Below are 15,079 nucleotides of genomic sequence, written 5' to 3'. Positions count from 1 at the left end.
GGGAGTGGGGTGCTTTTCCGGAGGACACACCAGGGCAGCAGAGTTGAGGGACACCGCAGGTCTAATAACTAGGGAGCTGGAGGAGACACATGGGGTTTTCCACCGCCTGAGCCGAGTTTTTCCTTTCTCACTGAGGTGTAATATGTATATATAAAGTGTGCCAAGTGCACTAATCTCGAGAGTAAGCTGATGATCGCTTGCATGGACAGCCACCACCCAGACCAAGACGTTCCCAAGCTCCCCAGCTCCCCTGGGTTCATTCGGTCTTTACCCTTTTCCCAGTAACCACGACTCGGACTTCTACTGCCCCAGATTGTTTCTTGTCCTAGGTATTCATACAAAGGGAATCCTTTAGTATATATTCTCTTGGGTCTGATTTCTACAGCTCTGAGATACACAGTTCATTCATTTTTTAATTGTCCTTTGCAATTTTAGTTGAATTTGCCTGTCGAGGGACAGTTTGGCTTGTTTACAGTTTTTGTCTAGTTAGAACTGGGAATGTTATACGTGTCTTTTTGATGACTCAGCACTCACTTCTTGGGTGTATATCCAGAAGTGGAATTGCTGAGTTCAACGGTAGCTAATTGTTCAGCTCTGGCAGAAACTGCCACTGGGTCAGCCAGTGGTTGTACCATTTTACACGTCCCCCGCAGCTGTGTCGGACACTTCCGATTGAACTGAATTTTCATGTGTGGGTTCACGTGGCAGTCTGAGAGGGTGGCAGTGGAGGGTACCCTTAGGGAGACAGAGATACTGGGTAAAAGGAATGTCGTGGAGGCCACCACAGTGTGCCCCGTCAGATCTCTTGCCAAGAATCTGAATCAGCAAGCACCGAGACCACTCTTTCCACAGTGGCTCGCAGCCAGTGACCAGGATCCTCGGCTAACAGACAACTCTGGCTCAAGAAACTCTTGCTTTTCCTGATGCAAATCTCTCCAAACTGAGCCTACAGCCCAAGACTAACTCCACGACCCACCCACCCTCCTGCTATCCCTCTCTCTTCCCAGGAATCAGACCTGCGTCAGCGTCTCCCGTGGAAGAAAGGGCTAACACTCTTCCTCCTTCTCTAAGGACAAGTGTGATCTGGGGTTAACGTTCTAGCTTTGTTTCCAGGGAAGCTGGAAAAAGGTGGAATGTCGGGTGTTTTATTTGGCAGAACTTTGACCTCTGCAGAGAGACTGCCCCTGGGCCGGAGGGACGAGGAAGGCACGAGAAGCCCTGCAGGACACCATGGCACAGGCTTCCATGAACAGGATCACTCGTAACTGGGCATGTCCCCTGAGGGATGCTGCAACTTAAGACTGTGGGTTGTTTAGAAGATAATGGCTCCCAAGGGGCTTTGAAGCCAAAATGCCCCTATAGCTACCACTGTGGGCTTGTCACATCAGCCCTGAGCGGCCCCTTGCGGTAGGGAGGGTGGGAGAATGGCCCTGGTCTGGTGTGAGGACTCCTGTGGAAGAGAAGAGCCTGACGCTGCCCCGCCCCCCTGCCGAGCGTCCCGCCCTGTGTCCCGAGCGGAACCCATGCCAGCTGTGGGCCTGTGAGTCTGAGTGTCCAGGGGGCCTCAGAACCCCTGTGGACACTGCCCTTCCTCACCACAGCCCTCACCCACTTGCTCCCAGGCTTCCCTCCCACTCTGATGGCAATGTGACAGTCACCCAGCGGTCTCGCTTCCTGGTCCCCAACAGGCTCCCTCTGCCACACCCCCTTCCTGACAATCGGGATTAAAGGGTATCTCCCAGACCTACTTCATACTGTCCAATAAAAACACGTGGCCAAGTTGTTTATAATCATTTAATGAATGTCCCAAACACACCTTTACTGGGCTACAGGTGACTTCTATGGGGACAGAAATTGATGAACCACTGGCCCAAACCACCACATGATTTATTACTTGCAGTTTCTAGAAACCTGGGTACCAACCACAAAGGCTTGGCGGGAACAGCACGATCCCTCAGCCAGAGAGGTTCCTTGGGATTCTTACTTTCCTTCTTCCTTCACCTCCTCCCCCTAAAGACCCTCTCAGGGGTATGGATGCTCACGATAGGAGAAGGGGACAGGAGCGGGCGGATGGGGTAACCCGATGAACAGCACGGAGGAGTGCTGCGAACCCCACACCCCAGACGCAGTAGGAAGACACGGAGGCACAGGCCCGGGGCAGGCCTGTTAATAAATAAACGAACAATTCCCAGAAGCCACCGTGGGGGTGGGGGTTAGCGGGCCCAGGGACACTGAGCCAGAGGGCCACCCTCCCGAGGCCTGGCCAGGCACGCTCGCTACGTGTTGCACACCAGCACATCTGCAAAGGGTCCCAGGAGGAGCTTGTTGAAGATGCAGCGGACCCAGACCAGGTAGGTGGTGAAAGGCTTGATGTTCTCGGTGAAGGTGTGGTTCTGCAGGGCCAGGATGTACGGCGCGTAGGTGTGCTCGCCCTGCTCCTGCAGCCACACCTCGTACTTCACCTCCCGCACCTTCAGGTACTTGAGGTTCCACGGGATCTGCCAGGAGACCGTGAGGCGGGCCTCGGCGGCGCCCTGCATGGACGCCTGGCACCGCGCCTCCCTCACCTTGCCCGGGTAGAGGCCGACCGTCCACTTCTGCTTCCGCAGCCCCGGCCGGCCCTTCACCACCCGCCGGATGGTCTGGATGAGCGACGGGATGTCCACCTTGGTGTCCTGGTAGATTCGGAACAGCCACTCGGGATTCCGACAGCAGAGGTGCCGCGGGACCTCCTGGCTTTGCAGGATCCGAGCCTGCTCGGCGCGGTCCAGGTGGGAGATGCCCCCGCGGTCCCAGGGCCGCTCGGGGTGTGTGACCGTGTTCTCCGGCACCATGTTCCGCCAGGCGACGTAGTGCAGGTCCATGCCGGGCAATGTGGCCAGCGTCTTGTAGGGCGTGTAGTGGTCGGGATTGACGGCATACGGGAAGAGTTCCACCACGGTGGCCCCGCGGGGCAGGAAGAGGGCCGTGACCAGCTGGGCCCCGTGCATGCTGACCAGCATGGAGGCGTTGCTGACCAGCCGCACCACATCGGCAAAGGCGTGGTCCTCCAGGGACACGGTCACCGTCTTCATCTGGAACTCCTGGGCCAGCGCCAGCAGCAGCTCGGCCTCGTTGAGCACCAGTCTGTCCTGGGTGCGGCTGAAGACCAGGATGTAATCCTCGCCCCGCGGGCCGCCGGCCTGGCTCACGTTCAGCTTCTCCGTCATGAAGCGCGCGAACTGGCGGATCTCGGTGCCCGAGACCAGGATGTTGGCCTTCGGGCCCTGGGGCTGGACAAAGCCGTACTGGTACCAGGTGGTGACCTTGGAGAGGCCCACGAAGGCGTGGGAGAAGCAGAGCAGCCGGCCCAGGGCCTTCAGCTGGGCCCGCAGGAGGGGCTGCTTGGGGCTGAGCAGCCTGTAGAGGTCGAAGTGCGCGCCCTCGCCCCAGCCCTCCATGAAGAAGGGCCGCGCCTGGCGGGCCAGGCCCGGGAACTGGCGCAGCGTGTAGAAGAGGGGCAGCAGGTCGTCGTGGAAAACGTGCATGAGGTTGTCGGGGTTGAAGCGGTTGGCGATGAGCGCCACGTCGGGCACGAACACGGGCTTGGGCAGGAAGCGCAGGGCGGCGGCCGGCAGCTCCACGAAGTTGAAGTACTGGGTGTTGTGGTCGTCCACGGTGGACAAGTCGAGCAGCGCCGGCTGGAAGCGCCGCGGGCCCAGGTTGGGCAGCATGGCCGAGGCGTTGCCGTGGAAGAAGAGGAACTCCTCCGCCTCGCTGGAGTAGCAGAGCCACTTGAAGCGGCAGATGCGGTCGGTGTGGGTGCGGCCTGTGCACACCATGTGCGTGCCGCCCTCCGCCAGGCTCTGCAGGGCCCGGGGGTAGTCGGCCCCCAGCGCCGGGGCAGTATCTGGGGCCGGCGGGCCGCGGGCCAGCTCCGCCTCCAGCGCTGCCGCGTGCTCGCGCAGCCGCACGTGCTTCCACAGCACAGCTGCCAGCACCGACACCAGCAGGGCGTTGAACACGGCCGACAGCTGCATCCTACCGCCGCTGGGGGGCCCTAGTGGGAGGACGGCGCCTGAGGAGTGCCGCAGGCCCGGCGGGCGCTACCCATCACTGTGGGCGCCGGGCACCGACTGGCAAAAGCCTGCAGGAGAGGAAAGGAACAGGGGTTGGCACAGTGTGTCTGCAGTAGTCTCCAGCTCCCACCGCGCGCCACCCTGAGCTCAGCTGTCCCAGCTACCGCGCGGGGTCTGGGTGCTGTTTTGCACATTGGCAGTAGGGCAGATCAGACTGTGGTTTAAAAGTACCCCCGACCCCCACTGGGGTAGTACACATCTACACCTCAACTTTGGGCTTGGCCACATAACTTGCTTTGGCCAAAAAGGAAACAATAAAGAATCAAATAAATCACAATTATAAATGACAATTCTGGATAGTAGATGAGTCATAAATTGATACTCAGGAAAAAAGAAAATAAGCCAAGCCATCCCTGGGGGTGATGAGAGAGATGAGTGCAGCACAAGCCGATGCGTGTTTGGCTTCGATCGCAGACAAGAACGGCTTCCAAGAGAAACAGGAAAGTCGCTCACAAGGGCGTAGGGATCCCATCAGGAGTAAAAGCTCCAAGAATACTAGGCCTAGAGCAGGAGGTACAAACTCACTCACATGCTTACTGGGGCCAAGAGCTGAAGGGGAGAGCGGAGCCAGGAAGGAGAAGGCTGGGTGACCTGGAGACAGGAACACCCAGGTTAAAGCTCCAGGTAATGAGGGCCTGGCAAGAAAGGGGCCTGGTGGTACCGGCTTGTATTAGTCCGCTCAGGCTGCCTCTGCAAAGCACCACAGACTGGGGGGCTTAGGCAACAGACATTGGTTTTCTCACAGTCCTGGAGGCTGAAGTCCAAGATCAAGGTGTCAGCAGATGTGGTTTCTACTGAGGCCTCTGTCCTTGGTTTGCAGATGGCCGCCTTCTTGCTGTGTCCTCTTCTGTGTGTGCATAGAGGGAATGAGGTCGCTGATCTCCCGACCTCTTCTCATAAGGACACCAGTGCTATCAGATTAGGGCCCCACCTTTACTACCTCATTTAGTCTTAACTACCTTCTTAAAGGCCCTATCTCCAAATAGTCACCTTGGGGGCTAGGGTGTGAACAAATGAAGTTGTGGGGACACAATTCAGTTCATAATAGCACTCCACTGATCTTTCCAGAGAAGCCAGAAGTTCACTTAAAAGGTAAAATGTGCTCAGTTACTTCCAGCAACTTTCAAGTTGAATAAAGATGACATGCAGGCCCAAGGGCTAGGGCTGCTGGCCTCACTAGAGGCACCCGATTCCCCATGCAGCTGCTGACTGGTCTCTCCTCCAGAAGCAGGGCTGTCGAGGTGCAGGACTGCCAGCCCCGCCAGCCCCCGCCAGCCCCAGGCTGCGGGAGACCCAGCAGGACCAGGCCAAGACAGTGTGCACACAGGTTTTATACAGTTTTCCAACAACTTTACTTCTAAGGCTATTCCTAATTCTCACTGAAAATCACAGCATTCTTACTTTGTCATTGAAAAGTGTTTTTAGCCTGACCAGGCGGTGGTGCAGTGGATAGAGCGTTGGACTGGGATGCGGAGGACCCAGGTTCAAGACCCCGAGGTCGCCAGCTTGAGCACGGGCTCATCTGGTTTGAGCAAAGCCGACCAGCTTGGACCCAAGGTCGCTGGCTCAAGCAAGGGATTACTCGGTCTGCTGAAGGCCCACGGTCAAGGCACATATGAGAAAGCAATCAATGAACAACTAAGGTGTCGAAATGAAAAACTGATGATTGATGCTTCTCATCTCTCTCCGTTCCTGTCTGTCTCTGACCCTCTCTCTCTGTAAAAAAAAAAAAAAAAAAAAAGTGTTTTTTGTGGGGTTTTTTTTTGTATTTTTCTGAAGCTGGAAATGGGGAGACAGTCAGACAGACTCCCGCATGCACCCGACCGGGATCCACTGGGCACGCCCACCAGGGGGCGACACTCTGCCCCTCCGGGGCATCGCTCTGTCGCGACCAGAGCCGCTTTAGCGCCTGGGGCAGAGGCCAAGGAGCCATCCCCAGCGCCCGGGCCATCTTTGCTCCAATGGAGCCTTGGCTGCTGGAGGGGAAGAGAGAGACAGAGAGGAAGGAGAGGGGGAGGGGTGGAGAAGCAGATGGGCGCTTCTCCTGTGTGCCCTGGCCGGGAATCGAACCCGGGACTTCTGCATGCCAGGCCGACACTCTACCACTGAGCCAACCGGCCAGGGCCAAAAAAAAAAGTGTTTTTATCCTAGATAGGGCCTGAATTACTAGAGCTGAATTATGGGAGCTTTAGGTCCAGCATTGATTTGCCTCAATTAGTGGGACTGGTAACAAATTGCTTAAACGTGCTGCCAAATTAGACAAACATTTACAGGGCCTCAGGTTTTCTGACAAAAGTACTTACCCTTTGCCAAAATGTTGGCAGCCTCTGAGAACTCCTCGTAAAAGTTAACATTTAATTGAGCAGGCATATTTAACACTTAAGAGTTCACATTCTTAGACTGAAATCTTAATATGAATAGTATCTCCTTGTTCAAGTATAAAGGGCAAAGCTGGAGACATTAATCCTAGGTAAATAGCTGGTGACTGTGACTCGACTTCCTTATCAAGAAACAGGTATGGAACGCCTTCAAAGAGAGGGGCCCCAATAGAATCCCAGTCCGTGTGACTCTGGCATGATGATGGGTGATGTCAGGCTTGGCCCAGGACAGCCAAGGCTGCAAGGATCTCAGCTCGCCACCATCCCTCTCACCAGCCTCCCAAAGCAGAAACCTTTGGTCGCACTGCCTGCTCTAACATCATCTGGCTTTTCCTTGGCACCCATGAGTCACCTGCAAGTTAGATCTGCCTGTGTGGTCCCCTCTAGCGTGAAAACAGCACAACTGCGCACCCATGTGGCCATACACAGCAATGCAAGCAGGGAACAGAATCGTGTGAGCACCCACTGATGCTCAAACAGGTGACATGGAACATGCCTGCATCAGTTCTTCTAGGAGAAACTGCAAATTCAAATAAAAATAATTCTTACAGGGAATGCTCAGACCCCAATGTGGTCACATATCCAGTGGGCGCTCGGCCTGTTTGAGAGGACTGAAGCACAGAGAGAGAGGATTAGGAGACAACGCATTATAGGAAGTGTGAAACTTTCACAGCACCCAAGCACACCACAGGAAATCGCAGTCATTGGGGCTGGACCAGCCAGAGAAGCGACCTGGAGGGCGAATGAGTTTTGAGCAAGGTTTTGGACGTATTTTGGTGGCCATGGGGTTTAAGAGGGACATCTCTGTTGTGTGTTCACATAGCCCCATTGGCAGTGACTGCTACCAATCTCTGCCTACAGCAGGCAGCACTATGCCCAGTTATCACATCTGCCCACTAAGCAAGTCCTGAGGCCACTAGGCCATAGGCTCTTCAGCCATCCCAGCGCAGTGACGGCCAGGCCCAAAGCCTGCAGGTGAATGGGCACTGCATGAAAGACAGGCAGGAGCTGGGAAGCCCCGGGCCGCAGGGCAGGAGAAGGCATCGTGAGGACGCTGCCAGTCTCATCCAGTGGAGCCCCAGGGGCTCAGGTAACCGTTTGCAAAGCCCTCTGCAGGTACAGCTGTGGTGGCTGGCCAGGCCACTAGTCACTAGAGGTCCCTGCCAGACACCCAGGGAGCCTGGAACCCAACATCAGCAAATGGAGGGAGGTGACAGGGTTTGGCTCAGGCTTCCCCTTGGCCTCGTCACCATCTTCAGCTTCTCCCTTTCTCAGTAACAACAATGACCGCAGCAACAACTACAACAACACTCGCCAATGACTCGGTGCCAGGTTCTCCACGCAGCAATGACAATCCTCATTCTGCAGATGGTGAGACCTAAGCGCGGGAGTGTCGACTCGCCCAGCCGCACGGAAGCAACCACGAGGCTCCAACCCGAGCAGGCTGGCGGAGGCATCTGGGCGCTCGTTATTGTCTTCTTTTTATCCGGAAAGAATTCCAGACTGACAAAAGTTGTGTGTCTGGTGCAAAGAGCTCTCCTACAGATCCGCCAACTGTCCACTTGACACATTTTAATTGTTCTCTCTTTCCAGAACCACTTAAAAATAAGTTGTAGACATCTTGGCCCTTTAGCCCTTGATACTTGAACATGAATTTCCTAAGAATGAGAACATTCTGTCACGTAGCACGAAGTCGGGAAGTTAATGTTGACATGAATTGATGTTTACTCCGTGGCCTCTCTCCCGTGGTCCAGAATCAATCCAGAACGAGGCACGCATCCAGTTATCACGTCTCTAGTCTCCTCCGGTCTGGGGCAGCTCCTCAGCCTCTCCTTGACTTTCATGCCCCTGACGGTCTTAGGAGGCAGGGTCAGTGATTCCTATTATGTTCCTCAGTTTGGGTTTGTCTGACTTTTCTCATGATTAGACTCAGACTCTGCACCTTTGTCGGGAACCAGAGCCTATGGGCTCAACTATTAATATGACCCTATTCCACGGGGCAGTCAGGATCAGGAAGGAGCAAGAAACACCTTCCTGTGTAGTATGTTCAAAGGAGAAGGGCATGTCCCTGGAGAAGAGAAGTCCCTGGACCCTGGACAGTCCTCCAACACCTGAGGGGCTGACAGCAAGAGCGAGCTTGCCCCAGAGGGGTTGGCTGCAACCCTTTCTAACCGACTGGATGCACATGCGTGATGGTGATACATGCAACCAGGCCCCCAGGCACTGGTGTGGACTTGGGGTACACCTAATTCCCAGGGCTGCCACTCTGCCCCTGCCCCTAGCACAGCTGTGTGGGCTGGTCCAGGGCCCCAATGTGAAGCCCGCAGGAAGAAGCCACAGGGAGGGGGTGTCCGGCGTGGCAGACAGGAAGAGGACTTCTCTTAGGGTGACGCTGTTTCAACAGGGAGATCAGCCACTTGGCGAGACCCGCCTTGGAAGCAGTCCACAGATCAACCTGGGAGGGCCACTTCACAGGGAAGGAGGGGGCCGGACTCATGGTGTGACCCGGATTCGGATTGACCTGGGAGACTAGAAGTGCAGGCTGTTGTGCCTCCTCTGGACCTGCTGACCCAGAATCTCCGGGGCTGCCCGGGAACCCGTGTATCCAGGTGAGTCTTCTTATGTGCTCAGTTTTAAGAAGCGCTGCTCTGAGGTTTTTCTAACCCTCCTCAATTCTGCAATTCCCTGCTTCTCACTACCCAGGAGGGCATTTCAGTCCAGCCCAGCATAAACAACCGATTCGACAGACGATAACCTCCCTCTGAATAAAGGCTAAGTAGACTGTTCCCAGCCTGGGCCAAGACAGTGCACCGCATTTCAGGGCACACTGAGAGGCACCCTGAGAAGTTTCCCCAACCCTATGTCCCAAACCTACATCACTGTAGTGTGAGCGGCAAACGCCTACCGGGGGTCTCTTGGCCACGGCTAAGTGGAGGGAAGGTCCAGCCTGGGTCTAAAGCAGCCACCAGAGAAAAACACAGGGAGGGACCAGATCCAGTGGTACCTTGTATTAGATGCTCACACCCACCAGCAGGGAGAAGGTGGGTCCCCTGAGAAATGAGTCCTGAACAGAGCAAGGCTGGACTGCTTCTCTGGTTCCTTATGGTGGCTACTTACACCTCTCACAGAAGCTCTGGGACCAAGTACAACTATGGCCATTCCTGATGCCACCCTGGGGTGTGCCATGATTCCTGCCACAGGATTCTGGGTTGGGAACAGCAGTCACAGCCGAACAGAGGCGATACTGCAGACCGGGGTGCCCCAGCCGTCCCCGAGGCCTGGCTCAGGGCTGAGGACCCACTACCCAGCAGGAAGGGGCCCTCAGTTACACTTCTCAAAGTGGAGAAGAGACAAGTCTGAAGCATAAGGCTGTTCCAACCGCAGTCACCGCTGGCAGAGCAGAAAGTCTGACTCTCTGACGGACACTGAGCCCCGGGACACAGGAAGCCAGACAAAACAGGACTGGTCACTGTCCATGCCAGCTCAGGAACAGACGATGCTGGCCTCCTAGCGGAGGGTGGAGATTCATGCTACCACCATCTTACTTTACTGAGCACCTATTATGTGCCAGGCATGGTCCTCAGCCCTTTTCCTGCCCCTTTTCATTTAAGCCTCACCAAAGCCTTCCTCGCAGGTACTACTAGTATTATCTCCATTTCCTTTGATTATGAAAAAAAAAAGTTGAGGCTCGGTGGAGTTCAGCGCCTCGCTCCAGGTCTTACAGCTCAGGCAGGGGCGCCAGGATCTGGGTTGGACTCCAGCGCTCTTGTTCTCAAGCACCGTGTTCACTGGCCATCAGACCTGGAGGCACAAGTAGTGACAGAGGAGCAGGGCAGACCTCAGAGCAACGCGCTGTTGTCACTCAAGGGCAGAGCAGCTGTGTAGGGCTTTGGACACATAGACCCACAGGTCCTCAACTGTACCTTAGCAACCCAGGGCTTCCTCTGTGTAATTCCACCTTACCCGGCCAGGCACAGAGCAACTCGCGGCGGCAGGAGGCTCAGGGCGCTGTGCCACCCTGTCCCTTAAGGGAAGTCTGGGTACACACTGTTGTGACCACGATCCCACCTGCCCAGGAGCTGTGCTGAGAGGGTTAAGTCGCCCATTTAGAATGACAAGATCCCACTTTCTGGAGCTAACAGAGCCCTTAGGAACGACATGCTTCAACTCTATTCCGTAAATGAGATCGTGAGAGGCAGCGTGTGCTCTCACAGGCTGCTGAGATTAAAACAGCACATGCTGGTCCAGTCCAGGGCCCGTCCTGACCTCCGCAGCTCATGGGGGGCCCTCCTCCCAAAGGCAGAGAGCAGGCTCAGAGAAGAACACAGTTCCGGGACCCTTCCCAGCCCCTAAACAAGACCACTTCTTCTCTTAGCCAAGCTCTCCGGGTCTCACCCGGGTTGCACGGTCCCCAGCCCCGTGGGTCCTCGCTTCACTGCCTCCCAGACTCACCCGGTGCTCACCCTCCTCCAGCCACACAGGGAGGTCACCCTCCTCCTGTCCTTCCTCAGACAGGGACAGGAAGTCCTGCAGCCAGGCTGAGAACACCCCCGGGTGCCCGTAACACTGGAGGCGGCCCCAGGTCACAGCTGTGCGTCAAAAGCTGCCAAGACCGGCAGCTGGAGAGTTAAATGGCACCAGATCTGGAGCCCAGAGGCCAAATGTGAGCGCCTGCCCTGTCGCTTAGCAGCAGCATGACTCTAGACCGTTTCTTTGTCTTCCTTTGGACTTACAGAAAGCTGCATACAATACCTACAACTTGGTGAGTCTGGAGATACATATACACACGAGAAACCATGGCCTTAATCTGTATGCCATAAACCTGCCCATCACCTCCAAACGTTTCTGCCTGTCCTCTTATCATCACTATTATTCTTTGTGATAAAACACTTAACACAGAAGAGCTATCCTCTTAGCAAATTTTAAGTATATAATAATACACGAGTAATATTAACTATAGACAGCACGCTGTACAGATCTCTAGGCTGTAGTCACTTGTATCCCTGAAACTTTGTACCCTTTCACTAATTCCTTCCCGCTTCCCTTCCTCCAACCCCTGGCCAGCACCATTCCACTCTCAGCTTCTATGAGTCTGGCTATGTCAGCTTCATCATCTAAGTGGTTGGCAAATTGTATTTGTTCTATGTGTGCCTAGGCCAATTCTTGACCCCTTGCAAGCCTCCATTTCCTGGTCTGAAAAATACACAATTACACCTTTTTTTTTTTTAATTCAAAGAGAACAACACAAGCAAAGCACACTGCCTGATCATTATTTTTATACCATTATTCTTAATATTCATGTTAATGACATAACAACTCCATTCACCGGCTCTTACGCTACACTACGCACAATGCTAAGTCCTTTACACGAATGATCTCATTTATTCCCTCCTACAAACCTAAAATAGGGGTTAGGAACCTCATTTCATATTTGAGGAAGTATGCTCAGAGTCGTTAAGTGAATTGCCCAGTGTCGCACAGCCATTACGTGGTGGGGCTGGGATTCAAGCCCGGGTCTGACTCTACAGCCTATGATGACATCTGTGGGTTCCCCCATTCACATTCATCATTTCAGCCTATTTAAAAAGCCTGTCAGGCAATGAGCGGGTCCTGGAAGAGTATCCAGTGACAACCAAATTGAGAGGGATGAGGCTCCTTGGGGAAGGAAGCATTTGGTAATTTAATTTTCGGGTTAGCTCAATATATTCACCAGAAGCCTTTGTTTATTGGTAAATATTTTCTAAAGCAAGGCTTAGAGCAAGAGCTCGCCAACCAGGCCAGTTCACAAAAAGCTACAGCTGCTCTGAGAGCCCACCACATCAGGCCACCAGGATGCCCACCTGGCCGGGGTGTGCGGGCACCCGGCCACCAGAACCAGCACCCCACCCTCCTTTTTGCTGAGGATTTCCACTCCCCATTTTTCCGTACCCTCTGGGGGCCCAAGGCTCAGGAGCTTACGGGCTGGCCACCTCTGGGGAAGAGGGGGCCCTTTCCCTTTCCTGGCTGTGCCACCAACAGGGACTCAGACTCCTCATCTGTAACATGAAAAGATGAACCAGAAGATCTCCAAGACTGATGAGAGCCGGAGGGGGCAGTTGATTCCAGCACAAAGACAGACCTGGGCTCCAATCTCACCTCTAACACTTTCTATCAGAAGCAACCACAAGTGCTAACTGTAGTCCAGATGCGGGCTGAAAACTTGTAGAGCAATATTTCATTTAATGGTCACAGCAACCCTGATGAAGGCACTTTTATTCCCATTTTGCAGAGGAAGAAACAGGCTCACGGAGGGTAAGTGACTTGCTTCAGTATATACAGGAGAGTCTAGATCTTCAAGTCCAATACGAGTAACAGTAAACATTTGGTGAACAACCCTGTCCTATCTGTGCTCTTAGCCACCAAGTCCTGTCAAATTCACCTGGTAACCCTACGCACGCCGGGCCTTGCTTCCTCGGAGCAGGTCACGTGCAGGGCTTTGGCCCCCAGGACCTCAGTCAGACCTTGGCAGAAGATTCCTAGCAGACACCGGGAGACGGGTCCTTCCGCACGTGCCTGGGGTCAGGAGTCCATTGGGTCCCTCCTTCAGAGGCTACCCAGGTGCCGTCCAGCAGGTGTGGCGGGCTCATCACCGGACGTATCAGCGATCCGGCTGCAGGCCTGTCCAGGTACTGCCGTCACCGGGAGCTCCGGCGGCCCGGGCCCTCTTCGCACACCTCGCCTGGCTCCCCGCCACCCGCGTCTCATGCGCATCATCATGTCCTAGGCAAAGGGCTTGGGGACCCGCTACTAGTGCCTGCCCGGAGCTAAGGGCTTCAACGGACACGGCCGGGCCCACGGCACCAGGACCCTCAGGGTCCACGTCCCCTGACCCCTGCCCGCCTCCTGCGCCTCCCACAGCCCGCTTCGCGCGTCGCTCCTCCGTCCTGCAAAGTCCCTTCGGCTCCCCTACACCCCGGGGCCCGGCGGCCCTGTCGTCCACTCCCAGGGGAGGGCCGGGGGCCCGTCCTTCGACTCTAAACCCAGCCGGGTGGCGGAGCCCTCGCCAGCCCCGAGCGCGCGCGTCTCACCCGCAGCCGGGGCTCGGCGGGGCTGAAGCCGCCTCGGCCGACGCGTCCAGGAGTCCTTTCTGCAGCGACAGCTTGGGCTGAATCGCCGCTGCAACACCGCCCCGGGGCCTGCTCGGAGCCGGGGAGGCCCAGGCAGGGCGCGCAGGGATCGCAGGCAGCGCCGCGCCGTCCCGTCTGCCCCCGTCGGGCTCGCGGGCACCCCCCGTGCGCCTGCCCGGCTGCCGAGCCCGGCGCGGCGGTAGGTGCGTGTGCCCAGCCCTCGTCCAGGACCACCCCCTTGGCTCGCGGACTTCTGGGAATCGTAGTTTGAGCCCAAGAACAACCCACTTCTTCAAACCGCGGGATCATGGGAGTTGCAGTTTCGCTCGTTTAAATGTGCACCGACCATGACTATCTCCACCTCCACTGAGTTATGAGATAACATTTCTGTTTACTGAGGCTGGAAAAACCTGTCATTGCTTTATAACTACTTTAAACGACAATGCTCAGGTATTGAGGCAGTAAGTTGGTACATTTTTGCAGGGAAGTTGACAATACAGTCAAAAGTCTTTAAAAACATGCGGCCCTAGGACCAAGGAAGTCTAACAATTCTGGATGAATGCAGAGGTTGACCAGTGTTGTTTATAATGATAACAAATTAAAAGGCTTGAGTGGCTTTATTAGCTTCAGACGAAACAGAATTAAGATCTATAAAAATTATCAGGGATAAAAAGGGATAGTATGAAATGATTTAAAAAACAAACAAACAACAATTCACCCAAAAGACATAATTCTTCAAATATCAATGTACCTAACAATAGAGCCTCAAAAAATAAATAAATAAAAAACAACCAAATACTGATAGAACTAAAAACAGTAATAGACACATCTGCAGTTATACTTGGAGACTTCAACATCCTTCCCTCAACAATTGACAGAACAACTAGAAAGTCAGCAAGAATATAAAAAGCTTAGCAACAGGATCCAATTGACATTTACAGAATAGTCCACCCAACAACAGAACATGTACTCTTTTCAAGCACCCATAATACATATGTTAAAATAAACTGTATCCGGGACCATAAATTTAAATGTTAGCAAAAGACATGGATAGATATTTTATTGAAGAGCATAGACATACAGCAAATAAACATATGAAAAGATGTTCAACATTACTAGCCGTTAGGGAAAGGCAAATTAAGACCACGCTGAGATATCATTGCATATCTATGAGAACAGCTAAATGAAGAAACAACGGCCATACCCAATGCTGGTGAGTATGCAGAGAACCAGATCTCTCATACATTGCTGGTGAAAGCAGTTTGGCAGTTTCCTTAAAAACTATAGATGCACTTGCCATATGACTCATCAATAATACTTCTGGGCATTTATCCTAGAGAAATGAAAACTCATCTTTATACAAAATCTTTATCAATTGTTTATAGCTGCTATATTTGTAATAGCCCATACTGGGAACAAACAAAATATCCCTCAATAGGTGAATGATTAAATAAACTGTAGTACATCCATACCATAG

The 15,079-nt window shown here is 54.0% G+C and overlaps 1 protein-coding gene across 1 annotated transcript; it reads right to left on the bottom strand.

The window, feature by feature from the left end:
• Positions 1–1,780: 1,780 nt before the first annotated feature.
• POMGNT2 (protein O-linked mannose N-acetylglucosaminyltransferase 2 (beta 1,4-)) lies at positions 1,781–13,824 on the bottom strand. Its single transcript, XM_066245270.1, has 2 exons — positions 13,564–13,824; positions 1,781–4,126 (listed from the first exon to the last, which is right to left on the bottom strand). Exon 2 carries the CDS (start codon positions 4,017–4,019, stop codon positions 2,277–2,279), a length of 1,743 nt encoding a protein of 580 aa, XP_066101367.1. The 5' UTR covers positions 4,020–4,126; positions 13,564–13,824; the 3' UTR covers positions 1,781–2,276.
• Positions 13,825–15,079: the final 1,255 nt, after the last annotated feature.

The sequence above is a fragment of the Saccopteryx bilineata genome, chromosome 10 (assembly GCF_036850765.1).
Source record: "Saccopteryx bilineata isolate mSacBil1 chromosome 10, mSacBil1_pri_phased_curated, whole genome shotgun sequence".
Classification (NCBI taxonomy): domain Eukaryota; kingdom Metazoa; phylum Chordata; class Mammalia; order Chiroptera; family Emballonuridae; genus Saccopteryx; species Saccopteryx bilineata.
This window is presented reverse-complemented; position numbering and strand designations above follow the sequence as displayed.